Genomic DNA, 27,198 nt, shown 5'->3' on the forward strand with positions numbered 1-27,198 from the left:
TGAATTTTTGATGAACTTTTTTCAAAATCAATAAAAGAAACAGAAAAAGAAAAGAAAAACAAAATAATATAAAACCCATGTAAAACCAAAGAAAAAACCAGCCCGGTTGAAAAGGAAAACCAGAGTCTTTCTTTTTAGCGTTATATTTGACGCACTACAAAAGATGGAAAAAGAAAAGCTTAGATCATGATCAACAGAGGTGTTCGAGTAGGCGAGATGGCTCCGTCTAAGAGCACGTTGTTTCCCGACATGCTTGAAATGGCACCAATTATTTTTTCATGCCTTGTATGACCAATTCAAGGCACCATGCCAAGTTGTTTTGGTTTTCGACAAGTTTTGCATATTTCAGGGTTTTCTCCATAAAAACGCCTGATAAATAGGCGGACGTGTCACAACTTGCATACAGTGTCATGAATCGTTCAAACCTGGCATGGATGACTACCATGGTCATGCCCACCTGCTTGAAAAGGTTGGGGTCATTTTAAGAATGTCCAAAAGTAGACCATGTTTAATGGAGGATGTTCGGGTTGGCTAGAACACTCTACCTGAGGGTACAGTGTTTCTCAACATCCTTCAAATGGCCTAATTTTTCCCACCTCCTTCTATGATCAAATCAAGGCACCATGTCAAGCTATTTAAGTTTTCGATAATTCTTGCATTTTCTAGAGTTTTCTCGGAGAAAACTGGCTGATAAATGGCCGTACGTGACACAACATGCATATGGTGTGGGAAATTCATTCAAAACTAGACCATGTTCAATGGAGGGTGCACCCCGATGGGCATGCCCATGGGAGGCAACCATGCTAGGTTTAACAAATTTCGACACCGTATGCAAGTTGCGACATGTTCGACCATTTTATCGGTCTTCTTTTACTAAGAAAACTCCAGAAAATGCAGAATTTGTCGAAAACCAAATCAACTTGGCATGGTGCCTTGAATTGCTCATAAAAGGCCATGGAAAAATGGGTCCATTTCTTCTTCTTTTTGCAGCGGAAATTGGGGCCATTTCAAATATATTAAAAAATAACGTGCTCTCACACGAACCGTTCTGACCTTACCGAATAATCTGCGTTGAACATGGTGTTTTTTGGACATCCTTGAAATGACCCCCACTAATAAATACAAAGGGATAAAATTGAAAACAATAAGTGTTTTTTAAAAGCATTTAATAAAAAAGTTATAGAAAAAGAATTTAAAATCATTAGTTTAAAAAGTTAGTCAAAACATGTTTTTTGGTATTCAAAAAAGAGAAAAATGAATTAACAAAAATAAGAAATGATATAAAAAATACAAAATAAAACAAAACGCTTAGGCCTTGGCCTAACTAGGCGATGACATTGCTCCCGTCGGGCGCGTGTGGGCCCGGTCTAAGAGCTCACGGATTTGAAAAAAGTTCATCAATTTTTTACAAAATATTCATGGATTTGAATTTTTTAAAGAAAAATTCACTAAGGAAATTTGCAAAAAGGTTTTCTCGGTTTTGGGAACCTCGGCTTCCCAGCCATTTTTTCTGGTTTTGGGACCTTCTCGGAGGTTGTGAACCGTGTTTTTTCTTTTTCTTTTTTATCTTCTCACTTGTTTGCTTTTTTGTCTTCTTTGACTTTTCCTTTATTCTGTTTATTGTTTCTATTTCTCATAAATTTAATTTTTTTCAGAATTCATATTTTGTCCATATTTTTCTATTTTTTCTGGAATTCCAAATTTGTTACTGTTTTTCAAAAAAAATCTTCATGTTTAATTTTTTTTCTTTTATAAGAAAATTGTTCGTGTTTTGAGATTCTGAGCAAGTTTGAAAGGCATGATTTTGTTTTGAAATTTATGTACAATTTTAAAAAAACAAATATTAGTATTTTATGAACAAAACATGAACACTAGAAACCCTAACGAAAACCGTGCAAAAAAAAAGAAACATAAACCAAAGAGTGAAGATGCTGTGTTTTTTTCTTGGCGTTATCTCTCTAGAACAAGAAGCAGAAAACAGGACTAGTAGGTAGTTCAGATGTGCTAGCCCAGCTGGTTTGGGCTGTCACATGTAGTGCTTGAGGGCTGTAGTTCGAATCCAGACGAGGACATTCATTTTTTGATGATTAAAACTAAAAAGCCCATGTGGGAGGGCTGTTCGCCGGGTATTATACGAACCTACAGTGTATATGTAGAAAAGTGAGTACAATTTGCGAAAAGTCCGTACTACCCTTTATACGTTTTGTGAGGGGGGTGTACCGAAGCATTGCTCAAAGACAATTTTGCCAAATCTCTCTTGGAATTAGGTAAACTGAAACAAAGTTTAGTTTAGTATACCAGCACAGTAAATTATTCCTATTCGGTGATTTTTCTTATCTGTAGGCCTGTGAACCCAAAGCAAAGGAGTGTGCACAAGGACTCCAACTGGAAACCTCTAACATGGAAACTCCAGAGACCCCCACATTTACTTGAATTTCACGTGGCAAACTTCAGGTCAGGAAATGCTGGGTCTGCCTTGCTTTATACCTTGAAGCGAGATCACTGTCTCGAAAGCACCAACGAGGGCCTTCACTTTGCTCCTCCTCGCCTCGACGAGGACATTCATTTTTTGATGATTAAAACTAAAAAGCCCATGTGGGAGGGCTGTTCGCCGGGTATTATACGAACCTACAGTGTATATGTAGAAAAGTGAGTACAATTTGCGAAAAGTCCGTACTACCCTTTATACGTTTTGTGAGGGGGGTGTACCGAAGCATTGCTCAAAGACAATTTTGCCAAATCTCTCTTGGAATTAGGTAAACTGAAACAAAGTTTAGTTTAGTATACCAGCACAGTAAATTATTCCTATTCGGTGATTTTTCTTATCTGTAGGCCTGTGAACCCAAAGCAAAGGAGTGTGCACAAGGACTCCAACTGGAAACCTCTAACATGGAAACTCCAGAGACCCCCACATTTACTTGAATTTCACGTGGCAAACTTCAGGTCAGGAAATGCTGGGTCTGCCTTGCTTTATACCTTGAAGCGAGATCACTGTCTCGAAAGCACCAACGAGGGCCTTCACTTTGCTCCTCCTCGCCTCGACGAGCCTGCTCGCGGTCTCCTTGATCACATTGTTGAATAATCGCGGCTCGCTCTTCTTTTTGTCATTGGCACCCTGATGCCTCAGGACGACAACCTCAGCTCTTGAAGCACCTGAATCTTTTGATGCAGCAGAAGTTTTAGCTTCATTGTTCTTGGTGATTCTGCGTCTGGCAGGATATTTGCTTCTGTTGCCGTCATCTGTAGCATATGCAGGCCTGAACTGTACTCGTCTGGGAGTGCTGTTGTCAGAGTTGCTGCCAAGCTTCAGCACCTTGCCACGGCGAAACCTCAGCATGCGAGGCGACTTCATGATGACGCATGAGGGCGTGGATGTTATCTTTGGCCTTCCTGCAATTTCAGTTCTTGCAATAGCCCCATTTTCTGTAAAATGGGAATGATGTCTTGTCATTGTCTTGCCATGAACTCCAAGCATATGTTTATTTGAAAAGAAATATTTCGGGGTCCGAGCAATACGAGAGCGGGTTTTGACTGGTGAGAGCTCCTCCCCATCCCCCATCCCCGCGCCGTCGGCCACTCCGGCCGCGGCGGCCACCTTCCCCCCGCCCCCCTCTTCCGTCGCTGGCCGCTCGGCCAACGGCGCCACCCTCCTAGCTCCATGGGGCGCGGCCGCTCGGTGCGCTCCCGCGGCTCGTCACGCTCTAGCTCGCGCGGTAGCGACGGATGGGGCCATCCCGCCTCCGTCCCAGATCTGCGTCCGTCCGGCGGTCCGTCCGCGGATCCGGTCCCTTTGCCGCCACCCGGCCCTCCTGCTGTCATCCCGGGCTCCCCGCCGCGTCTTCTGCTCCGGGGGGAGTGCTCGCGGGCCGCCGACGCCATATCCATGCCGGATATTAGCAGGGATCGACTTTCGGAGCCACTCCGCCTAAAATCCATTGTGGTCTGCCCCTGCCCCCGCACCGACCTTTCCTCTCCGAGCCAAGCCCATGGATGGACGCCGGTCCTGTCCCGCAACGCGCGCCGCGCCGCCGCGCGCGCCCATGCCTCCCTGCGCGCTCGCGGCGACCCCGAGGCCAACGCCCCTCCTTCAATGCGGACGCTGCCCGCGCGGCCTTCTTAAGGCGTTTCAGGGGACTCTGCTTCCGGTGCCTCAGCTCCAAGCATCGCCGCGTTGATTGTAGAGATCCCATACGCTGCATTGAGTGCAAGCTACCGGGCCACATCGCCAAGGACTGCCCCCAAATCCGGCGCGGCCGCACTGGTGGTCCGGCGCCCACTGCTAGCCGCGCTCCCGTCCGCGAGAGGCTCCGCTTTCCCACGCCCCCTCCGCCAGCGCCGGCCATGGACCGCTGCCGCCATACCGACCCCTCGCGCCGGCCAAGGGACGGCCACAAGGTGGTGATCGAGTCGCCGGAGATGGAGCACCAGATGTTCCTCCTTCGTCGCCACGCCGTCCTCCTCATCTCCACGGCTGAGCGGCACGCGGCGAGCCCCATGTCCGTCGGCCGCGCCTTCGACGCCGCTCTCCGCACTCCGGCGCACCTGCTGCGGGTGACCAGCCACGACCCGGAGGACTTCCTCGTCCATTTCGAGCTGCCGGCGCACCGGGACAATGCCGTCCGCTTGGGCTCCATCAACGTCGACGGCATCGCCTTCACCATCAAGCCGTGGCACGAGGACATCCACGCCGACCATGAAGACTTCCTCCTCCACGTCCGCGTCGTCATCGAGAAGATGCCCATGCACCTGTGGTCTGTCGACGGTGCGGCGGAGGTGCTCGGAAACAAATGCATCATCGACCGGCTCGACAGCCGCACGCACGAGCGCGGCCACACACGGACCTTCGCGTGCTGGGTGTGGGCGTACGACGTCGCCTTCATCCCCACCAAGCACACCATCTGGCGCGCGGCTCGTGGTGCCGGCCGCGTCGAGACCATGCTGGGCTACTCGCCGCCCAGCCGTGAGGTCCCCCCTCCACCCCGCGTCCGACGCAACGTCATGCTCATCCACGTCGACCGCGTTGAAGACTGGACGCCGCTGACGCCTCGCTCCTCGCACTCGGGCCAGAGCGGCATCCCATCCTCTGGGTCCGACGATGATCGCCCGTTCCCGCGGGTCTACCCGGGGACGTGGTCGATGCACATTGAGGATGGCCAGGGGCAGGGGAGGCGCCAGCCCCCGTTGATCGGCCCCTCTGGCTGTGGAGGGCTCCAGCTCGGGCCTCGCCGGGACCACGACGACAACAGCGGGCCACAGGGTGGCCGGCGCTCCTGGAAGGACACGCTCCTGGGTCGCGGCCGCGAGCAGCCGCCCCGAAGGAGCAACTGTGGCGCCGCTCGCCAGCGGAGCAGGACGCCGACCAGCAGGCGCCACGGCAAGGACACCCGCCACACGGGCAACAGCCTCAGAGCCACCCCGCCTCTGCCGCTGCTGTCGGACCAGGCCAAGGGCGCGGCCAACGGGCGGACAGCCACCCCCATCGCAGCAGCGCCGGCCTCGGACCCTGTCGCCGACTTCTTCGACTCGACGGACCGCGCACCTGTCCAGCCCGTCCAAGCGGACTGCAGCCTCCTGGAGATCGACCAGGCGATCGCCTCAACGCTGGCTGCCCCGCTCGAGTTCGCCCCAGGGAACTCGACCGTGGCCTGCCGCACCACACCCACGGTGCTCTCCACTGAAGTTCAGCTCGCTGCAGTGACGCAGCAGGTCCAACAGCTGCAGCTCCCCGGCAACGACGGCAACGACGGGCAGCCTGGCCTCTTCACCAACACCCCGGCTCCCCTCGTGCGCCAACCCCCTGCTCGACGCACCTCGGCACCACCCAGGGCCCGTGCGGGGCCGACCAGGCAGAGTGCGCGGCAGGCGGGCAACACCTCAAGCGTGCCTGTTGCGCAGCGCGCCTCTCTGCTGCTGGTCAAGAAGCTCGGCCTGCTGGGGCCGAAGGAGGCCATGACGGCCAAGGCGGCCGAAGCCCTCATCAAACGCTTCGATGAGCCACTGACTGACGACGACATCTCCATCATCGCCAAACTGACCCGTCTCGACCCGGAGGCGCTGCGCATCGCCGGGGGCATGGCTGGCCCGGATGCCGCTGCTGAAGCTATAGTTTAGTTATGTTAGTCATCCATAGATTACTATGCTCTGGTAGTGTTAGCATTAGTCTCCAGCAGCGCCTGGCATTAAGCCGGGTTGAGTTAGGACCCATGTTAGTTCTCTGTTCTGCTAGAATTAGGCGTCGAGGTTTGCTTTCGTGCCAGAGGATCTTGGGGCCTATTGGTGGCCTCTGGCACGCCCCTGTTAAGCTGGCAGTGTATCTGTTTCGCATGATCATCAATAGAATTGTGATGCTGTTGGAGAATTTGCCTGTGCCCAATGGATAACAACCAATTTTCCCTCATGTCCTGGAATGTCAGAGGACTGAACTCTCCGGCGAGGAGAGCTGCTGTGTCTGAACTTGCCGCTGCTAACAGAACACCAATTCTCTGCCTACAGGAAACAAAGCTGGAAGCGTGGTCGCCTAGCATCGTGCGCGAGCTGGGAGGCAACCGTTTGGATGGCTGCGCGGTCCTGCCGGCAGTTGGAACAAGAGGAGGTGTTGCGATCCTCTGGGACAAGAGCACTGTGCAGATCGACACACAGGCTGTGGGTGTCTTCTCGATCATAGCCAAGGTCACCCTCCTGCAGTGTTCATCCTCTTTCTGGCTGACAACGGTATATGGTCCGGTCGACGATGGGCTCAAGGATTCTTTCCTGGCGGAGCTGATCCATTCTGCACCACCGCTAGGGGAGCCATGGATGCTTGCAGGCGATTTCAACATCATATACGAAGCAAGGGACAAAAGCAACTTAAATCTGAACCGGCGCATTATGGGCATGTTCAGAAGGGCGATTGACACGGCTGGCCTGAAGGAGATCAAGTGCAAGAACAGGCGCTTCACCTGGTCAAATGAGCGACAAGATCCAACCCTGGTGAGCATTGACAAGATCTTCTGCAATGTCGAATGGGAGAGCCTCTTCCCCTCCCTCATGCTCATGGCTGCTTCGACTGCTTGCTCGGATCATTGTCCGCTTGTGCTGGCTGACACCACTGCCCCACCGAGGAGGGCCACCTTCAAATTTGAAGCATTTTGGCCGCGCTTCCCGCGCTTCAGAGAGACACTGGAACGGGCCTGGCAGCGGCCTGTTGCGTCAGCGTGCCCCATCGCACGATTAAACACCAAACTGAAGCGGGCAGCTTTTGATCTCAAGATTTGGGCCCGTTCCCTGTTCAGTGATGCCAAAGTGCAGCTCCACCTTGCCGCTGAGGTTGTGCTCCGGCTGGATATAGCTCAAGAGGCACGCCGCCTGTCCCCCGCTGAATTTTGCCTCCGCAAGCAGCTCAAGCTCAGGATTATCGGCCTGGCGGCGATCGAGCGTGCTCGCAAGCGTCAGGCGTCCAGAGTATCCTGGCTCCGCGCAGGTGACGCCAAGACCGCCTTCTTCCAAGCAAAGATCAACTCCCGGAGGCGCAAAAACCACATACACTCGCTGCAGATTGAGGCTGGCTGGCCACTGCGCACGGCGACAAGGCCGCCATTGCTCACGATCACTTCCTTCAGCTGCTCGGCACAAGGCGGCCACGCTCCTGCTCGATCAACTGGGACTCCATCCTGCTGCTTTCGGTTGGAAGTGTTGGAATCGACAACCCGTTCACAGAAGCTGAAGTTTGGGAGGCGATCAAGGCATCCCCCTCTGAGAAGGCACCTGGACCTGACGGCTTCTCGGGCGCATTCTACAAATCATGCTGGAGCCTAATCAAGCACAACATCATGGCTGTTTTCCACCATTTCTACAACTTGGCTGGGGGAGATTTTGCGGCCCTGAACTCTGCCATGATTGTGCTGCTGCCGAAGAAGGACGGGGCAACAAGTATGGCTGATTACAGACCCATCAGCCTGATTCACTCCATCGCAAAGCTCATCGCCAAGGTCCTATCCATGAGGCTGGCCCCTGTCATCAGCACTCTGATCTCGCCTGCCCAAACTGCTTTTCAGCGCACTAAGTGCATCCATGACAGCTTCCTTTATGTCCAAAACGCCGTCAGAGCCCTGCATCGGCGCAAAACACCTGCCCTGCTTCTGAAATTAGACATAGCCAAGGCATTTGACAGCATCTCTTGGGAATACATGTTTGAGCTTCTCCAAAGAATGGGCTTCCCTGCTCGATGGCGAGACTGGATTGCACTTCTGCTCTCTACATCCTCGTCGTCTTGCCTCCTGAATGGCTCTCCGGGCGCCTCCATCATCCATCGTCGTGGGCTGCGCCAAGGGGATCCGCTCTCGCCGCTGCTCTTCATCCTCTGCATCGATCCCCTGCATCGTCTTCTAGAAGCGGCAACCATGGCAGGCCAGCTCTCTCCTCTGCCTGATACGGCCGTGCGCATGCGTACTAGCCTGTATGTCGACGACGCTGTGATCTTCATCAACCCCGCAAGGACGGAGGTAGATGCCCTGCTCAGCATTCTGCACCTCTTCGGCGAGGCCACGGGCCTGCACGTCAACCTGGCCAAGTCCTCGGCTGTGCCGATTAGCTGCGGCGACCTCGACCTCGGTTCCATCTTGCACAACTTTGGCGGCATCGTGGCGTCACTACCCATCACGTACCTAGGCCTCCCAATCACCACCAGTAGGGTTCGTTTAGTCCACCTGCAGTTCATCCTAGATAGGATTCGTGCGCGCCTCGCCGGCTGGAAGGGCAGACTCATGCATATCGCCGGCCGAAGGGTGCTCGTCCGCTGTGTCCTCTCCGCTATGCCGACGTTCGCCCTCACGGTGCTGAGAGCACCAAGGAAGTTCTTCAAGGAGGTAGATAAAGCCAGACGTCGTTTCCTCTAGGCACAAGACGAAGCAGCAACCGGAGGAAAGTGCAAGGTCGCATGGAGCGCGGTCACCACGCCGGAACCCCACGGAGGCCTCGGTATCCATGATCTGGACAAATTCGCGCGCGCCCTCCGTCTGCGCTGGCTCTGGCTCTCCTGGACCCATCCAGAGCGGCCATGGGTCGGCACGGGCACACCATGCAACCTGCAGGATCGAGCCCTGTTCGCTGCCAACACGGCGGTCACCATCGGGGATGGCAAGACGGCGTCTTTCTGGTCAAGTCCCTGGCTAGGCGGCAGGCCACTCCGGCTGGACTACCCTACCCTGTTCGCCCGCTCCATCCGCAAGAACAGGTCCGTCCGGGACGCGCTGCTCGACGGGCGGTGGATCCTTGATCTCCGCCACGGGGAAACCAGCAGCATCGCGCCATTTGTGCTCCAGCTTGCAAGGGCAATTCGGAGAGCTGGCATCATCATCAACAATGATCTCAGCGACACAATCCGCTGGACTGCTGGCACCTCCGGGCACTACTCCGCCCGCTCCGCCTACGCGGCACAATTCCAGGAGCCAATGGCACCCTTCCCCTCCAAGGACGTCTGGCGAATCTGGGCACCTGGGAAGCTCAAGATGTTCCTCTGGATGCTCCACCTGGACAGACTGTGGTGCAACGATCGCCTGCAGCGGCGTGGCTGGGAGAATAGCTACTTCTGCCAACTCTGCTTGCGAAATTTGGAGTCCTCCTCCCACCTGTTCTGGGACTGCCCGATTGCCATACAGGCTTGGACAATGGCGGCGTCTTGGCGGGGCTGCCACTCTCTGGCACACGCTACCTGGAGCTCCGGAACGACGACGACGGAAAGAGTGAGATTGATCACGGATGCGGCAAGGCCAACAGACAGGAAGGGCACCAGATCCATTCTTGCGCTCATTGCCTGGCACATATGGCTTGAGCGTAACGCATGCACCTTCCGTGGTAAGACGTCGTGCTCTCGCTCCATCATCGAAGCGTGCCGCCGTGACATGGAACAATGGAGAATCGCAGGAGCAGCCTGCATAGAGCACCCCTTCGGGGATGTGCCGTGAGAGATATCCCCATTCCATCAGTGCCAGCATAGCCACTAGGCTGGCCAACTGTACCTTTTCTATCTCACCCCACTGATCACTTGATCAAACTTGTTCCCGCTCTCTCTCTGCTAATGAAATCAATGCCAGCTATGGCTGGATCTTTCAAAAAAAAAATATTTCATAGAAACTTGTCCATACATTGCCATGTTAGATGTTACTACCTCCGTTCCAAAATACAAGACGTTTTTGTAGGCTAAACTAGGATGGCATGATCAATTTAAGGCAGCGCTATAATCAATCATGCCATACAAGTTGCATATTGGCATTATTAATTGCCATGTGAAATTCATAATACATTAATACTGTATATAAGAATTAGGAAATTTGTGACCTAAGGTGCAATTATATGTTTATGATTCAGAAGGTAAAGATAAGATGTACCTTTGCGAGATTGTCTCTCTTTGTTGTTAACGTCTGGTTTTCGTATTTTTGGCGAAGCTGTCTTCGATATTTTATCCTTGCACCCAGAAAAACTTTCTATCCCATAAAACTTCTTACTCTTCACTGGGGAATCAGAAGTTTCTTTCCTGACTGCTCTCACTGTAGAACGAGACAGCTTCAGTGGACTCAATGTAACCTTTTCTTCTCCCTTGTTTTGCCAAAGTTGAGCATTCTTGGCAACATTATTCAGTGTAATCTTTCTTTCAGTTTGCTTCCCTGAAGGAGGTGATGGAGATGGAGCATGCTTATTTGTAGCAGGTTTGGCAGATGAATCCATCGTGCTAGCTGGTGATGGTGCTTTGATTTTCTTCACCCTTGGAAGAGTTGATGTGACAGTGGAGTTGAGTTTCCTCTCCTTGTTGAACTTGTTAGGAACGCTAGGATCTGCCTTTTTCGCCGTTGTCCTTGGTCCATCGCCGCTTCCAGCTGATGTACCTGCAGCCTTCTCATGTGATGTTATTTCGCTCTTGTGCTTTGACATGGTGTTTCTGGTTATAGTCGACCTTGCTTTCCTGTTTGGTTTCACAGACTCCTGGGAGAAGCTCTGTGGTTTAGTCACGTCCCTATCTTGTTTGTGGTTCTCTGATGCCATCACAGTCTGCTTACTCATGTTCTCTGAACTTACAGAGTCATTTGCAGAATGATCCGTACTATGATCGTCGGACTCATCCCTGTCCTGGATGGCCAACGGCATATCCAGCTCAATGCTTACAGCTCCCTCTGACAATTGTCCATCTCCACAGCTCGACAAGTCATCAAGTGAGATGATGAGGCACTTCGCACAATCTGGCTGGTTTCCAGCCACAACAGTTCCAGGTACTTCATCTGATATTAACTCTACACATGGAGAGCTTTCAAGACGACAAGGTACTCCTTTCAGTGGTGGCTTCTGCTTGGTAAATTCAGGCTTACCAGGAGCAGCGCCATCTTTTACACGAGAAATCTTCAGCGTCTGACTCTTGTTTCTTGCTTTGTCTCCTTGTGGGATGGCTACAGCCTGAGCCAGGTCGTGTGTTCCATTCCTGGCGTTCGCGCGGTCCTGACGCCAGGCACGAACAGGCGAGTATTTCTTAGACTCGGAAGAATGATGAATACCAAGTTTGCATTTGTCATGGCATGAGCCAGTGGATGCTCTCTGGTAATGTGGAACTGGCTTCTCTTTCCTCCTCAGGTAGGGCGGCACACTGTTGCCATCTATGATTTCAGTGGTATTTATCCGGAGATCTTCTCTCTTCGACTCAGCTAATGCAGGAGTTGTTGAAGTGATAGCCTCTTTGATCACCTCCTCGGCCATTTAGAAGCAAGGATGCTGCAATTGCAGACACATGTGTGAGCACATGAAAAATTCACTCGGCGTGGTTAATAAATTACAGAAACGGTGAATCCAGTGAATTAAGCAGTGCAATACTTCTCAAGGTCAAAAGTGAAGACCACATTCCACACCAACTTTTTTAGCCATCTCTGTCCTATTTGTTTCTGACACTTGGTCAAGATCTGCATCACCTATTAGTAAAGAACTTATTCCAAGAGTATGCATGGATGGATCCCCCATTCTCCCTCCAGTTCAACCAATTCTCACCAAACCCAACTAATTCGATACTTCATCTATCTTATTAAAGTCTTAACATAAAAGCATTTCCATATTATAACTCCACAAACATGTTATAACACCTATTTGTATCAATCCTTCCTACATTATAATTAGTACTTTTGCCAGGCAACCTTCCAATTAGTACTATAATCTTAGCCAATCAAGCAAAGCCCTACTTAGTCCCCTTCGAATTCTTCCGTCTTTTGGGTTTGCTGCAATCAGTTTCTTTAGATACACAGAACTAATCAATGATTACCCATTCCCAATCTACCAGCTATTGATAGTTACTGGCGCAGCCTAGTTGACATAAGTGTTAAATCAATGTTTAATACAGCATTAGTTAGTACTACAGGGACATGTAGAATGGTTCCAATCCGATTCTTTAATGAATAATTTACAGTAAGTGCATATTCTTGTTACTAATACTAATTTAATCTAGTAGTCTCAGAGAGATGGATGTGCTAGCGTAGTTGACTTGACATCACAAAAGAGTACAGCATTAGTAGCACAGGTTAAAGATTAAACAGGTTCCTCCAAAGAATCAACGAAATGAGACGCAATTAAACAGAGCCATATCCCGATGATATACAGAGGGGCATCAACACTGGAAGAAAAGAAAGAAAGAAAGAAAAAAACTGTAGAGCGTCATGCGCCCCCGCCGTTTCTTGATGGGAAACTTTCAAGCAGAAACAAGCTAGATTGGATCGTCCACTCCACCACGAGATCGCAGCGCGGGAATTGGTGGAATCTCCGAATAAAAGCCTTACCTGCTGGCCGACGTCCTGCTACCGGTTCTAGCTTGATTGCAAGGACTTCAGAGATGCGATGCTCGATCTGTCGGGTCGGGGAGGCAGCTAGCGAAAACGCATGGACGGCCGGAGACCAATGCAGAGGAGGGCAGGAAAGGAGAGATTGCTTCTGTATATACTAGGTAGGTACCTCGTGCTTCCGCCGCTCGCCGCCAAACCGACGAACAGAACGGCTGCGTGTGGTACGGATGTGCCGGTGGAATGATCCGTGAGCGAGGAGAGGGAGGTTGCCGCTGACGCGTTGGGGGGAGAGAGAGAGGAGGTGTGGAGGGAGAAGCGTGGATGTTAGCACGTGGCGTTGGAGGTGGGAAACAAACACAGTACGTGCACAGGGGAGAAGGGTAACTCCGACGCGCCGATGCAAACGGATGAAGTTTTTGTGTTTTTCATTCTTTTGGATCAGCTGAAGGTGCATTGTATAGCTTCGTCCGTTTAAATCGGGTCGGTGCGCTCAACCAGCCGACGTATTTTTTTCACGCAGCCGAATTTTTGCTACAAAATTAAATCTAAATTTAGGGTAAGTATCCATAGTTCATGCCAGCGATCATTAGTTCATGCCGGCATACAAAAATAATGGCGCTTTCGGCCATAATTCAACCATCTAGCTTGAGCATCTCTTTTTGCCTCTTCTCGAACCAAACGCTTCTCTTTAGGACATCTTGCTCAAGTCTACCGTCATGATCTCCACTCCCTTCGTCATTAGCTTGAGCCTCACATCCTTTGCTTTTGTGTTTGCAATGCTCTCCTCGATCTCAAGCTTCTGCTTTTGGACTCTCCTCGATATCAAGCTCTCTGTTTTTGGACGTTCTCTTCAATCTCGACTTTCCTCTTTTGGACGTTCTCTTCGATCTCGAGTTTCTTCTTTTGTATCTTGATGTAGGCCTTCATTTGCTTCTCTTCTCTCTTGGCGCTTCCTCTTCTCTCTTGCTTCCTTTTGGGTCATGAACCCTTTGCAAACTTTCTTGCAAGGCGAATGTCGCCGCATCACGTTTGTCATCCAACTTGGAGTTGATCTTCCCCCTCGGCCGATTCTCTCCTTCACCATGCTCAACGATGGACGCCGGCCCTCCATTCTTCTTTTTTGGGCGGCATATTGCTCCCTAAACTTTGGGCAAATGACTTGGGATCCTTTTTGCTCGGCGCCAATCTTGGGATCTTGTCCAATTTCCTTCCAACCTTTGCAAATCAACTTATCCTTATCCTTTTGTGTATACTTTCGTCGGAATGCTTTGCTGCCTCCTCTTTTGTGCATTGTCTTGGGTAGTGAGCTTATCTGCATAAAAGGCTTCCCCTCGATGTCCACATTGTCTTCTTCCTCTTGGCCGTATGTGTCTTCTTGCCATCGGTCGCCTTGGTTATCGATGTCGTCTTGGTTGTCATGGCCGTCCATGCCCTCTTGACTTCGCGTGAAGTGGTCGCGGCCGTCTTGGCTTTGGGTCTCATCGGCATCGTACGCTTGGCCGCCCTCCTAAATGATGTCCTCCATGGAATCGCTGTAGTAGGACGGGTCTTCATGCATGGATGTCGGGGCCGGCGTATCGTTGCGGGCATCAGGAAGGTTGCCAGTAGGAATCTCCCATGGTCGCTTCCCTTTGCGCCCTGGTATATGACCCATCAGCCACAGGTGTGGCGTTGAGGTCGATGGACACGACCACATGAGTGGTTGGCGCGATCACAATCACTTTCGGTGAGCAGTCCTGAGGTGAGGTGGAGAAGCGGGACGCGGCTGGGTCATGTTGGGGGAAAGCCGTGTGTCTGCGGCATGGTGGAGGTACTTGGCGACTCTGGACGTGGTGGGCAGGCAGCCGACGAGCCCATGCTCGTCGCGGCCATGGCGGAGGCAAGAATGTCCTGCTCCCTACGATGCAACCCTAGCAGGAGGAGGCCTGGTGCGTGGCCTTGGCGACGAGGGCCTCATTGTCCACAACAACGACCTCCTGTTGTGCGGCGACGGCTTCTTTTTTGTCTGCCTCGACCTTCCGCCGGCCAATCCTCTTCGCCAACTATTTGGCCCTCTACTCTGGTGTAAATATCCTTCTTGGGCTTCTTCTTGCGCATGACGCCGGTCAGATGGCGCGGCAACCCTCGAGGTGGAGCCAGCAGAATCGTGCGCCACCGTGGACAGGGACGACGAAGCCCTCGTGCCGAACTGCCGTGAAGTGGCAAAGGAGGGCGCTTTGTGCCATGGCAAAAGACCAAACCAGGGCAGCCCATGCCATGCCCGAACTGCCCTTTGTGCCATGGCAAAACACCAAACCAGGGCAGTCCATGCCATGCCCGGACTGCCCCCCCCCCCCCCCCCCCCCCCCCCAAGGAGGAGAAGGAGAAGGACGAGGACGGATCAAACATCTTCGGTTGTGAGCAAATCCGCCTCGATCTGTTTTTGCGTCTTCGACCGCTATTCCCGCAAAGAGACAACAAGGGTAAGGGCGGCCGTGGATGAACTTCTTTCATTACGGTTTCATTTGTAGTTAGTAGAACATGTAAATTTTTGATTGTTTGATGACATGTATGTTTAACTACGTATGCAACTTCTTCCGCAAAAAAAAAACTACGTACGCAACTTAACATTGTATGAGACTAGTATAAATTTGAGGATTTGGTTTGGTAGAGGCAGTTGTGGAGGCGGACTTTTAATGCTTGCTCGGTCATTATCCGCGAACGCGTCGGTGGACGTATAGAGGTTCGGATTTGGCAACTTTGATTATAAGATGCTCTAATAAACGATCCGGATTTTCAACAGTTGTGAATGTTCGAATTGGAGTGGCCTATGAAGCTGGGTAGATAGTCCGACATAAACTTGGAGGAGATTCATGGGATTTCGGATGTTGGACTGGTCCGAACAGTTTTTGTGAGGAGGTGGGGAAAATTACTGGTTTTCTGTCACCGGCTCACCGCCGGGTGAGACGAAGAGCGTACCGGTTCGCAGCGCTATGTCATCTCTGCCCGTTCACCATTCTGTAACCCTAGCGCCGCCAGGAGCAGCCCACGTTTCGCGCCGCCTGGCCGCCGCGACAAGCTGGCCGCCACGCCTCACTCCGCCCGAGCTCTGGCGGCACCGGGACGAGCTCCTCTTCTTCCGCCTCAGGCCGAGGTCCTTCTCTAACGCCCCGACTCCGACGGCCGTGCTCCCCGTACACAGAAAAATCGGAGAAGAAAGGAAAAGAAGGAGAGCTCGCGCCCCTCCCCGCCGCCGCCGCAGCCATGTCTCAGAAGAAGTCGCGCGGCGGAGCCGCCGCCCGAGAAGACGCTGATGAGCTCTCGCGCTCGCCCCTCCAGGCCGTCCTCCTCGCCGACAGCTTCACGCTCAAGTTCCGGCCCATCACCCTCGAGCGCCCCAAGGTACCGCGTGCCTCCCCAAAACCATACCGCCGCCCCCTGTCCGCTCTCGCGTGCACCCTTGGCACCTGAATTGTGCTGTCCCCGCAGGTGCTGCTGCCGCTGGTGAACGTGCCCATGATCGACTACACGCTGTCCTGGTTGGAGACCGAGGGCGTTGAGGAGGTCTTCGTCTTCTGCTGTGCGCACGCGCAGCAGGTCAAGGAGCACCTGGAGGAGGCGGGCTGGACTGGGAAGCCCGCGGCCTGGGAGATGGCCGTCATGGCCGTCGAGTCGCATGATGCGATCAGCGCAGGCGACGCTCTCCGCGTCATGTACGGCCGTGGCCTTGTTAGTTTCTGACCCGTACCCTTACTGTGGATTGTGCATGACTGCAGTATTAGTTGTAGTATCTGTTGCTGTTACTGCTTAACACTTTATCGTTGACTAGAACTTATAGTGAATTAGTGAACCTATGTGAAACTGAAGCCTGGGGAGATTTTTGTAGTGTCATTCCAGTTCATTCAACGAAGGAAAATAAATTAAAATCTTATCACTTTATGTCATTCCAGTTCACTCAAACGTCGTCCAATTAGGTACTGGTTCCCTCTATACTGTGGACTTGGGAGACAATTGCAACCAGCTAGAGATTGTGATGAAAAACATGACACTATCATTTTCTAGTCAGAGCCAAACCTAATATTGGCTTTCCTGTCAAATAGCTACTACCCAAAAAAGATGTTCAAGGTTTTAACTATAACATCATACTGAAAGCATTAGTTCTGCTCAGTTTAGATACTTTTGCAGTGCTTAGCTCTGTGATTGCTGTGCCTACTTAGTAATAGTATGTCGTACAAACTACTAAGTATCAATCGGTTAAAAATTCCAGTGAGATTCTTCATATAGGGTTGACAAATACTGTATCACACAACTGACGACACACATAGCATGTTCTGAATACAAACACGGGAAGACAAAACACAAAATGAGATAGACAAAGAGAACTCTAGAATGCATGAACCTAGTCTCAGCATCAATGTAGAAAAGGATAGTAAGATCCAAATCACGTACATGGCAGATATCTTCAATATCCTGGAGACATCTATCGGTCGTTAAGTGAAACTGAGCATGCATTTTTTTTTTGTCCAACTAGCTGTAGCTTGTGCCTCAATTGTTGTAACACATATGTAATGCAGTCTTACTTGCTTGTCCTGTCCTCATATGTTCACATACTAACACAGTGTGTCTGCCATTTCATTTATACTTTCAATTGTTTCCTTTTGTGTAGATAAATGGTGACTTCGTTCTCATCAGCGGTGACACAATCAGCAACATGAGCTTAAAAGAGGTTCTCCAGGAACACAAGGACAGAAGGAAAAAAGACCCACTTGCTGTTATGACTATGATTATAAAGCATTCAAAACCTTCAATCCTGATGCACCAGACACGTTTGGGCACTGATGAAATTGTTATGGCGCTAGCATCTGAGACAAAGGAGCTACTTTATTATGAGGATAGGGCAGATAGCTCACACCTGTGCGTGACAATTGATAAGGATATACTGGCCAATAATCCTACTCTCCAGCTGCATAATAACATGGAGGTCTGCTTTCAAACTTGTTGATTAAATAATGGATATATGTTCTTCTCTAAGATCATTTTTGCTATGTTACTGAGACCATGCATATGTATTTTCTATTGCTTGCAAATCTTTCTTGTTTTATTGATCTTCATCTCCCTCTTTTTTCTGACAGGATTGCTATATTGATATCTGCTCGCCAGACGTCCTTAGTCTTTTTACCGATAACTTTGACTATCAACATCTCCGGCGTCATTTTGTGAAGGGTTTACTTGTTGACGATGTAAGTCCATTCACTACCACTGGACCTATTTAATACAAGAGAACATGATGCTTGCCTTTAGAGTTTAGTGCAGTATCATGAGTGCCATCTCTGCTATCATGTCTCTTCTGTAACAATCAAACGGCCTGCCAATCCTTTCAGATTATGGGATACAAAATCTATACTCATGAAATACACTCCAGCTATGCTGCAAGAATAGATAATTTCAGGAGTTATGATGCTGTGAGCAAAGATATAATACAAAGATGGACATACCCTATGGTGCCTGATGTGTTATCCTTTGGTAACTGCCATGAAATGAAACTTCACCGCCAAGGAATTTACAAGGCATCAGGTATGCGTAGTTGCATACTGAAAAGAGAATTCAGCAAAGATCTATTTCTGTACCTTGTTTGATATCATTCCTTGATTCATTCGTCAAAATCTAGATGAATTTGTCAACTTAATATGCTTGATTTGGAATGAAGAAATGGTCTCAGATATTAGTTGATAATATTATTAAAATGCTTTGTCAAGGTACATCGGCTGTTTTAAACACTGGTTTTTTGGGCATGATTTTGACTTGTCATTTAGGAAGCATCTTCTGTTCCTGTAAATTATATAACATCACCTTTCCATATGAACTTTTCACATGAATCACGTCTTCTCTAGATGTAACATTGTCGCATTCTGCACAAATTGGTGCGAATTCTGTTATTGGCAATGCAACAAGTATTGGAGAGCAGTGCAAGATATTGAATTCGGTAATTGGGGAAGGTTGCAGTATTGGGAAAAACGTTCTCATTCACGGTTCCTATATATGGGATAATGTCATAATTGAAGATGGATGCAAAGTGAGTAACTCCTTAGTCTGTGATGATGTGCATCTAAGGGCAGGGGCAATTGTTGAGCCTGGCTGCATATTATCGTTTAAGGTATGTTGCTATATATTACGTTTTTATGCTACCCATTTTTTTTCTAGGAACAGATTGTAAACCAGTTATAATTTTCTATCCAGCAGCCTTGCTAATATTGATGAAATTCTTATTTGTCAGATTAAAGTTGGAAAGAATGTTGTTGTTCCTGCCTATTCAAAAGTGTCACTACTTGACAAGCCTTCAAATGAAGATAGTGATGAGGAACTTGAGTATGCTGACACCAATTCTGGAGTTACAGATAGTGCACGTGAGCCTGCATACCGTAAAATTTCCATTGTTGTTCATACATGCCTTTCCAATTTGCTCTTATGGTTATTTGGACCTGTATCACTCATGTTGTACTTAGCAAACTGGATTTCTGTATTTCAGCCTTTTCCAGCACGAGGGGTAATGCCGACCACCCTACCATCGTATCCGAGGATGATGAGTTAGGGGCATCTGAGGTATTCTTCTATTCTTAGATGGCACAGTGATTTTTGCAATGCGTGCTTACCATTACTGTGTTAGTTGTCGGGATTATCTGCAGGCACCCTGGTGATACATTTGTCATGTCTTGATCTTATAATCATTGTGGTTGCTGTCTTTGATATTGCTTAGACTTGTACCTCTGGTGTCCTTGGTTACATATGGGCAAGTGGTGATACTGGAATTCTGGAGGAGTGGAGACAATCAATTGCTCCAATTCCTAAAGAAAAACTTCAAGAGTTGCAGCATGCTGTTTCTGTTGACGGTGATGTTGGATCAGAAGAAGACTTGAACAACCGTCCATCTGAAGCAGACCGTGACAATGATTCTGAGATTGGTGTGATTGAGGATGATGATTATACTAAGTTTGAGAAAGAGGTTAGTAGCATATAATTGGGATTCTCATACTCTTATTTATTTTTCAGTTTGCTGATTGGTTTACCCTACGTAGGTCGAAGAGACTTTCCAACGGGCAGTTGATGGGGTTCATCAAGATAATTTGATACTAGAAATCAACGCGCTCAGGTGTAAGCTCGTTTCTTTCCCACTGATGTATGTGTGACTGTCTAAATGTATACAACTATAACATGTCAGTCATCCTTTGAGTATGGTTTATCCTGGACAACATTTTATTTACGGGTAACATGCTGTAGTTTTCATTTTCTTTTTGAGGCATTTTTTTGCAGAAGATATTTTATTTTATGGAAAATAATTAGAATATACATATCGCTATAAGATACAATCACTTCTTTTCATATGGAACATTGAATAAACAAGAAGTCATATTCCACATTATTTATTCTGCAGGAATATTGCAGCAATGCTTCACACACCATCTAAATTCTAAAACTGCAAACTGTTTCGCACTGCCGATGTTCATTAAGCATGTGAATTTAGACTAACACTCTGTTTCCCAAGCACTAGTTTTGCTTGTATAGACTATAGAGTATGAAAGTTGTTGCTGTGTCTTGTTCCAATTTGATGGCTTGGCCATAATAAACTAGTCTCTTTGATTTCCGTTCAGAACTCAGATGCTTTTCGAGCTGCCTAGTCAAAGTTACATCAATAGGTGCAGCTATTTTAATATAATTGTTTTGTCTATTCAACCTTCAGATCATCGATGGAGCATGCCCATTGTGTAGTTTTGTCTATCTTGTTATTATAGTAATATAGTCATCATGCTGATTGCGTTGTTTGCAATTTTGTGTTTATTTTTCAGGTTGTCTTATAGCCTTCAACATGCAGATTGTGCTGGAGCAGTTTTCTATTCGATAATGAGGGCTGCATTAGTCGCTGCACAATCTACCAATGGTATGATTTCTAGGCACTTTGTAGTTTTGTGAACCATGGTGGACTTAAAATTGGAATAACTATTTGATCATTCGCTAAGATATTTGGGTGTTTAATCGTAACAGAAATGAACCAGTTTACGGAGGAGCTTAGCTTGGATATTTGTTTTTTTTTTTTTACCAGAAAGCTTGGATATTTGGTTATGCAGGATGTTCATAGGATTTTGCATTAAACATTACATTCCTTTATTCCAAACATGACAGTTTCATTCTTACTATGGAACTTTGGGGTCATGCATTTTTTGATATGGTATACTTATAGCTGTTAGATTTGATATGGGATGCAAAGCTTATTTGCCTTGCTTCCCCCCTATTTATATAGATAGTCTTCTAAAGTCAACTGCGGACGCACTTACCAAGTGGAAGGATCTTCTACGCAATTACACCAAGACAGTTGATGAGGAGGTATGGCTTGACGATATACTGGATAAATCCCTTGAAATCTGCATGAGTAGCATATGCCTGAAAAATTGAACTTGGTTCTGCAGAAGTACTGTCAGGTTTAATGATTTTAAAATGTTATTGTGTCCAGTGTGTTCATTGTCAGGTTTAATCATGTCAGTTTTCTTCAATATTTGAGTCTGTGGGTTTCTTTATTAGCTATTTTGAGACTACAAATTATAACTGAGGTTATCATATAAGTTGACCTGGTGAGATATTGATCTACACAATGGGTATGTTCTCCATGTAGTATGGTGGTTGTGGTGATTCGAGTTCAAGTTGTTGTGTTGTTGCATGACAGACTGTTGGAAGGCCTCTACTATGATTGTTAAGTTTTAGGTCCAGTTTGAAAACAGGATTTCCTCATGGATTTTCACGAAAGAAACATGCACTCTGAGCCTCAGACCGGATTTCTCTTTTTTCATGGAAGTTCCTGTGTTATTTTGCGGTGTTTTTGTCCTTTGATATTTAACATGAGGTAAATGAATCATTCCGTGATGGTGACGCAGATGGAAATACTATTGAAGTTCGAGGAAATGTGTCAAGAGATAACAAAAGAATTTTCTCCACTGTTTTCAAAGGTAAAGAGCTATTCAGTTACAGACAGGTTATTTTTATGGATATACATAGTCTTGTTTGCACTACTGGGTGGTGTGTACTCTATTTTTGAATTGATGAAGTCCTGTTTTGATTGGTTCTGATACTCTGCTGTTGAATGCAGATCTTGCCTTACCTATATGATAAGGAGATAGTTAGTGAAGTTGCAATTTTGAGATGGGCGGAAGAAAAGGAAAATGCCGACGAGCCGGATAAAGTTTTCGTTAAACAGTCTGATGTTTTTATTCAGGTATATGTGCTGCACTTGGTCGAGTTGTGCCTTCTCATTTTGCGTGAGATTTATTTTGCCAGTTTCTCATGGCTTGTTTTTATTTCTGTAGTTGCTTTCCCTGGTCCTAAATCTTTTTGTCTTAGGGAATGATTTACACTTGACTATTTAATATCTAGTCCTATATTGACACAAGTTTAGCTGATTGTATTTTTGATAACTCGTGGTATGATGGCAGGGCTTGTAGGATGTGTTTGGTTGGCACGATGAAAACTCAAACATTATGATATGAATTGTCTGAAGTATACTATTAGTAATAATTTGTCATTTCCTTGGCAGTGGCTCAAGGAAGCTGAAGAGGAAGATGAAGATGACGAAGAAGAAGAGTAGAGTTGGAGATGGTTCATACTTGCATCCTTTTGCAAGCTTGGAGAGGAACACTGATTTGGGTGGTTTCCCGGTGGGAAAGTTTTGGAAGTTTGGATTTGCCTGTCTCCAGTTTTGTTCCTAACCAATCATCATAGGAAAAAAAGGGAGAACAGAGCCGCGGGATGAACTACCGCAGAGTGTGTATGCTTTTTTTTTTTTTTTGCGGCTCGATAACCCTTCTCTCCTTGCATCTATGGTCTACCTACTGTCCATGCGTGTGTTCCTGTGCGGCATGCGTGTGGTGTGGGGTGGGGGAAGGAAAGCAGCGGGCGGGTGTGCAAATGGTGGATCATGTGGGTAGCATCGGAGTGCATATCCAGTGCTATACTGAGATTTACATGCCCCTGTGCTCCCAGGGAGCCTTGACCGTTTGATCTTTGATCCAAGGAACATAGATGAAGTCCATGGAAAATTGCAGAAAACATCCTTCAGAGTTGTGTGGTCACACACAGAAGCAGTTCATTGATGTTCATGACCCAAGCTTACGGGAGCACGGGATCATATGACTTTCGGTAGCACTGGATATTTTCTTGGACATAGATTCGAGTGAAGTCTGAAAAAAAGCTTGAGCTCATGGGTCCGTAGAAATCAAACCTTGACCTCCTAATTCCTCAAAGTGGCACACTATACATATTAATTCTGCTTAACCTTAACCCTAAACTTGCCTGGCGTATTTTTCAGAGATGACAGCGGTTTACTTGACCAGAGCTTGGATTGATAATTGATCCATGCACGTGGATATTTTTCAGAACAGAGCAGTTTACTTGACCAAAGCTGGGATTGATAATTGGTCCAAGCAAGATATTTCCCCTCGCTCCTCTGCTGCTCGGTGAGCAGCCACGGGGTGCCCCGAATCCCCCTCCCCCCTTCCCACCCTCGACGGCAGCTGAGGTTGCGGTAAGAGGCTGCTTGGTGGTTCGACAGGGCTTGGACTCTGGCGGGCAGTGTGGCAGCGCCGGGTGGAAGCTTTGCCTCGGGATGCTGGCCGAGGCCAGAGATGGCGACGCCCTCAGGTGCCGCGCTCTTCTAGAAGACGTCGTCGGGTTGTGCTGTTTATCCTATTCTGGTCTCCGGTCGGTGAGATCAGTGGTGGTTGCATGGTGTGGTGGTGGCTTCTACTTGGTCATGGCGCGAGGGCTTCGTGGAAGGTGTGTGGGTCAGCGGAGGTACAATGCATGAGGGTGTGGTGTTGGGCGATGCTTCGGGCGAAAAATTGTCGTGTTCTTATCGGCTGACGGTGTCGGCCGTCGTGTCAACTTCTTGGAGGCGTCGTCATGGAGTCCATCCCCTACACACCCTCGATTCCAGCTCTTCAGGTGAAAGCTTAAGGCCCAGTCGGGTCAGGCGACGGCGCCGACATCGTCGCTTCCTTTTTGGGGCGTCACCTTGAAGAGCATTGGATCCCATTTGCGCGCTCCTTTGGCTGGACGCTCACAGCATTGTGGTCGACAGTTGTTCGTCGGGTAATGTGGACGTTGCGTGACTTCTTGTGTGACAACGATGGCGGCTTTAGGTGGAGTTGTGTTGCAGCTGAGCTTTGGTAGCCAGTCTCATTCGACATGTTCGAGGGGTCGCCGTGCCTCACTTGTCTTAGCTACAGAGGAGGTGTCTCCGCGGTGACGATGACACGGGATGGATGGTTGGTTTCAGTGCCAGCTCGGTGCAAGTTCAACGTTTTCCCCCTCCAATGCTAGTCGACAAAGTCGGAGCTGCCTGGTCGTCGGCGCATGCGGTGGATTGTTTGGAATCGGCCGACGTAGGCCTCAACGCTTGTTTGCGGTGAGGGCTATATCGATGGTCATTGAGGGTGGAGTCGGAGTCGCCCTCGTGGAGGTGTGATGACGATGACATTGGATTGCAACCTCGATAGCGCTTTTTTCCTCTACGACATGTGTCCGTTCTTGTGTGGGTTGCCAGGTCGCCCTGTGTGCCTTGTTTTTGCGGGCGTGTTGTGACGGTTTTCGACCGATTTTTCGTTAATTAACTGGGCAACTCTCTTCGACCTTTCTTAATGAATCAGGCCTTAAGGGATTCCATTTAAAAAAAATTGATCCAAGCACATGGGCTATCTGATGGGGCTTAATTTTGGAAGTGGCAGAGTAGTTTACTTGACCAAAGATGGGATTGATAAATGATCTAATCCCCTTAATTGGACCGCTTCCCACACTTTACTTACCACTTTAATTTGCACCGCCCTTTGGTGGGCCTCGGGTACACCCTTCATTAACACAACAGAACGCAAACCATCAAACACCCAATACAATGTGGTAAATGATCCTATCTTGTTTTTTGTGGGTGGAAAAATAGATGAGGTTCAAGTTCCCTATGACATGCCAAGTGAGAAATTTAAGATCGGGTGCTAAGTCCTTGAGCTCTCGTTAATAAACTTATTTGAGGTGATGTTGGGAGGGGCATACAAATTTGTGATGATAAATTGTCTAGTAGAGGTTTGACGGGCTATAGAGATGGAGTTGGAGAATTGGCCGTTGGAGTGTGAGATGATGGAGAAAATATTAGAGTTGAGGGTTGACTAGGCATGTCGAAGGCAAGCATTGCACGCTCGATTTCTCGAATGAGAGCACTTGACTTAAGACATATCTAATGGCCAGGATGAAGACTGTGATGAGAGATTTTGGTGCCCAGAATAAGAGAGGCCTATATGATGTGTATGAGTTCTTCACTAACAAGTCTCTGATTCAGAAGAGCATCAACTTTTCACACTTTGACAACAACCAACCCATTTCACTTTGCAAGAGTGAATATTTTGGTATGGTCTCCATTATGTCTCATAGAAGGACTTTGACATTGAGCTTGTGATGCAGTTCTTTGCTATAGTGCATTTTGGCATAGATGACCATCTGACCTCAACCTGGATGACAAGGAACGAGAAGAAGTTTGCTCCGCTTGCAAGGCTTGATGGAGTGTTGTGCTATGACTATTTAGAGGGTGCTGGCAGTGAGTGGAGAATTCACGTTGACTACCAATGCAGAAGAAGGCGCTCATTGATCTTTATCCAACAAAGGCACACTGTCGTGGTTTTGTCATGGCAGATGTCCTAGTGTGAGGACTTAGTCGTGAGGCCATCGCAACTAGGTAGTAGCTTGAACGGGGTTGGTCGGAATCGAGAGACGCGAGGTTTTACCCAGGTTCGGCCCCTCGCGGTGGAGGTAAAAGCCTACATCCTGCTTGATTGATATTGATGATGATGATGATCTCGATTACAAGGGCGGTGTTTCGCTCCCTCTATCTCGAGAGCATCTACTTTTATCTTGTCTAAGACTTGTCTGTCTGTCTAAAAACTTGTCCCTCTTGGGGTGCCCTGCCCCTCCTTATATAAGTTGAAGGGGCGGCTTACATGTAGAGTCCTAGTAGGATTAGGACTAGTCTATTTTCTTATTTACAAGTGGAATCCTAGTCCAGATCTTGCTTCCCTTGTAAGGGAAATATTCCTTATGCCTTTCCTCTCAAGACGGCCCACCGGATACCGTACCTTGAGCCGGTCTTCTCACGAGCCGCCTTCTAGGCCTTGGGCCTTGTCATTCGTCTGACCCGCCCTCCAGGTTACTAGTGAGTCGCCAAGTTTGGTCGGGCCATACTGCAGGCCGGGTTATACCGCAGGGTATATCCCCGACATTGGCCCCCAGTTTAATTTGGATTTATCCATGTCAAATTTATCCTGCAAAACAAAAAAAAATCGACAGGTTGTGCACCGGGTCGAAGGTTCTTCTGAGCCGGCATCTGTTCATCCTTAAGTCCTTGTCATTTCTTTCTGTGAAAACACTTGACCGAGTCAATATTTGCCGGGTCGTGCAATTCTTGATTTATTCCATATCCCATCGCTTCGCTATATTCAAGGGAATCCCTCCTGTAAAGTCCGGGTCTCTTCATTATAGTAGCAAGCCAGCTTTAAAATCAATTTGCTGACATTGGTTTCTTGCAGAAAATGTTGGAAAAAATAATCCATTGGACTTGGCTTCCAATGCTCTGGCTTTGGCAAAAATATTTGGACTTAAGATATTCATCTGATTTTCAACCGGCTTGAGGATGTAGAGCTTGCTGAGTTGCAATTCGCCGAAATTGCCAAGTTATAGAATTGATCATACCGGGTCATGATTGTTACAGACGTCGGGTCATATAATTGGTCTTCCTGAGTTCTCCAGGCCAAGTCCTTATACCTTGTGATGACTTGGTGCTTGCTTTTGTAAATATAGCTGGTTTGCTCAAAACTGAGAACCTGAAGGTGTACCTCCCTTATATGCATATCACCTGTAGCCCCTAGGTCTTAAGAAGGGAACGTAGTGATAGCTTAAGACTTGCTTCAATATAAATGCTGCAACCTTGGAGAAATCCGGATTGTTCATCTAAGTCACTAGTCATAAACTGATCATTTTGTACTTCACATGTGTAGCCCCCAAGTGCCGGGTTGTCTTGCCTACAGCAACCCGGGACTTGTAACTGTCTTATGCTTACAAACTTCAGCCAGTGTAGCCCCCAAGGGCCGGGTCATCAGTATGTGATGGGCCGGGTCTTCCAATTTGGACCTTATGACTTTGGTAAAGAACTGAATGATGTAGTTGTTGGGAAACGTTGCATGAAAAACAAAAAAATTCTACGCACACACAATGATCTATCCATGGCGATGCATAGCAACAAGGGGGAGCGTGTGTCTACGTACCCTCGTAGACTGTAAGCGGAAGAGTTTCACAACGTGGTTGATGAAGTCGAACTTCTTCGCACTTTAACCGATCAAGTACCAAACGCACGACA

General features: G+C 48.3%; 2 protein-coding genes across 6 annotated transcripts; one reads left to right on the top strand and one right to left on the bottom strand.

Annotated features, from left to right (window-relative positions):
* Nucleotides 1-2,241: 2,241 nt before the first annotated feature.
* LOC109787037 (uncharacterized) lies at nucleotides 2,242-13,174 on the bottom strand. 4 transcript variants are annotated; one of them, XR_012184218.1, is made up of 4 exons: nucleotides 12,783-13,153; nucleotides 10,365-11,733; nucleotides 2,710-3,423; nucleotides 2,242-2,628 (listed from the first exon to the last, which is right to left on the bottom strand). XR_012184218.1 is itself a non-coding variant. In XM_045228413.2 (4 exons), the coding sequence occupies exons 3-4, from the start codon at nucleotides 11,716-11,718 to the stop codon at nucleotides 2,945-2,947; spliced, it is 1,833 nt and encodes a 610-aa protein (XP_045084348.1). In that variant the 5' UTR covers nucleotides 11,719-11,733; nucleotides 11,833-11,927; nucleotides 12,783-12,948; the 3' UTR covers nucleotides 2,731-2,944. The 4 variants fall into 4 exon arrangements, 3 of the variants coding, with proteins under 3 accessions (XP_040244934.1, XP_045084348.1, XP_020201195.1); XM_045228413.2 differs by lacking the exon at nucleotides 2,242-2,628 and adding an exon at nucleotides 11,833-11,927 and having other exon boundaries at nucleotides 2,731-3,423; nucleotides 12,783-12,948; XM_040389000.3 differs by lacking the exon at nucleotides 2,710-3,423 and having other exon boundaries at nucleotides 12,783-13,125.
* A 2,535-nt stretch (nucleotides 13,175-15,709) lies between these two features.
* LOC109787020 (translation initiation factor eIF2B subunit epsilon) lies at nucleotides 15,710-22,853 on the top strand. 2 transcript variants are annotated; one of them, XM_073499920.1, is made up of 15 exons: nucleotides 15,710-16,166; nucleotides 16,254-16,493; nucleotides 17,431-17,745; nucleotides 17,897-18,004; nucleotides 18,146-18,338; nucleotides 18,656-18,918; nucleotides 19,039-19,183; nucleotides 19,291-19,364; nucleotides 19,519-19,764; nucleotides 19,838-19,911; nucleotides 20,606-20,697; nucleotides 21,058-21,140; nucleotides 21,686-21,757; nucleotides 21,898-22,023; nucleotides 22,342-22,853. In XM_073499920.1, exons 1-15 carry the CDS (start codon nucleotides 16,029-16,031, stop codon nucleotides 22,390-22,392), a joined length of 2,220 nt encoding a protein of 739 aa, XP_073356021.1. In that variant the 5' UTR covers nucleotides 15,710-16,028; the 3' UTR covers nucleotides 22,393-22,853. The 2 variants fall into 2 exon arrangements, with proteins under 2 accessions (XP_073356021.1, XP_020201179.1); XM_020345590.4 differs by having other exon boundaries at nucleotides 19,039-19,168; nucleotides 22,342-22,641.
* Nucleotides 22,854-27,198: the final 4,345 nt, after the last annotated feature.

The sequence above is a fragment of the Aegilops tauschii genome, chromosome 5 (genome assembly GCF_002575655.3).
Source record: "Aegilops tauschii subsp. strangulata cultivar AL8/78 chromosome 5, Aet v6.0, whole genome shotgun sequence".
Lineage (NCBI taxonomy): Eukaryota > Viridiplantae > Streptophyta > Magnoliopsida > Poales > Poaceae > Aegilops > Aegilops tauschii.

Excerpts from the sequence above, each read along its gene's own strand:
- LOC109787037 (XM_020345606.4), bottom strand. The coding sequence starts at position 11,718 with ATGGCCGAGGAGGTGATCAAAGAGGCTATCACTTCAACAACTCCTGCA. Across the intron at positions 3,424-10,364 it reads AGAGAGACAATCTCGCAAAG|AAAATGGGGCTATTGCAAGA; the intron begins GTACATCTTATC and ends CCCATTTTACAG.
- LOC109787020 (XM_073499920.1), top strand. The coding sequence starts at position 16,029 with ATGTCTCAGAAGAAGTCGCGCGGCGGAGCCGCCGCCCGAGAAGACGCT. Across the intron at positions 19,184-19,290 it reads TGCACGTGAGCCTGCATACC|CCTTTTCCAGCACGAGGGGT; the intron begins GTAAAATTTCCA and ends TCTGTATTTCAG. Across the intron at positions 19,765-19,837 it reads ATACTAAGTTTGAGAAAGAG|GTCGAAGAGACTTTCCAACG; the intron begins GTTAGTAGCATA and ends TACCCTACGTAG.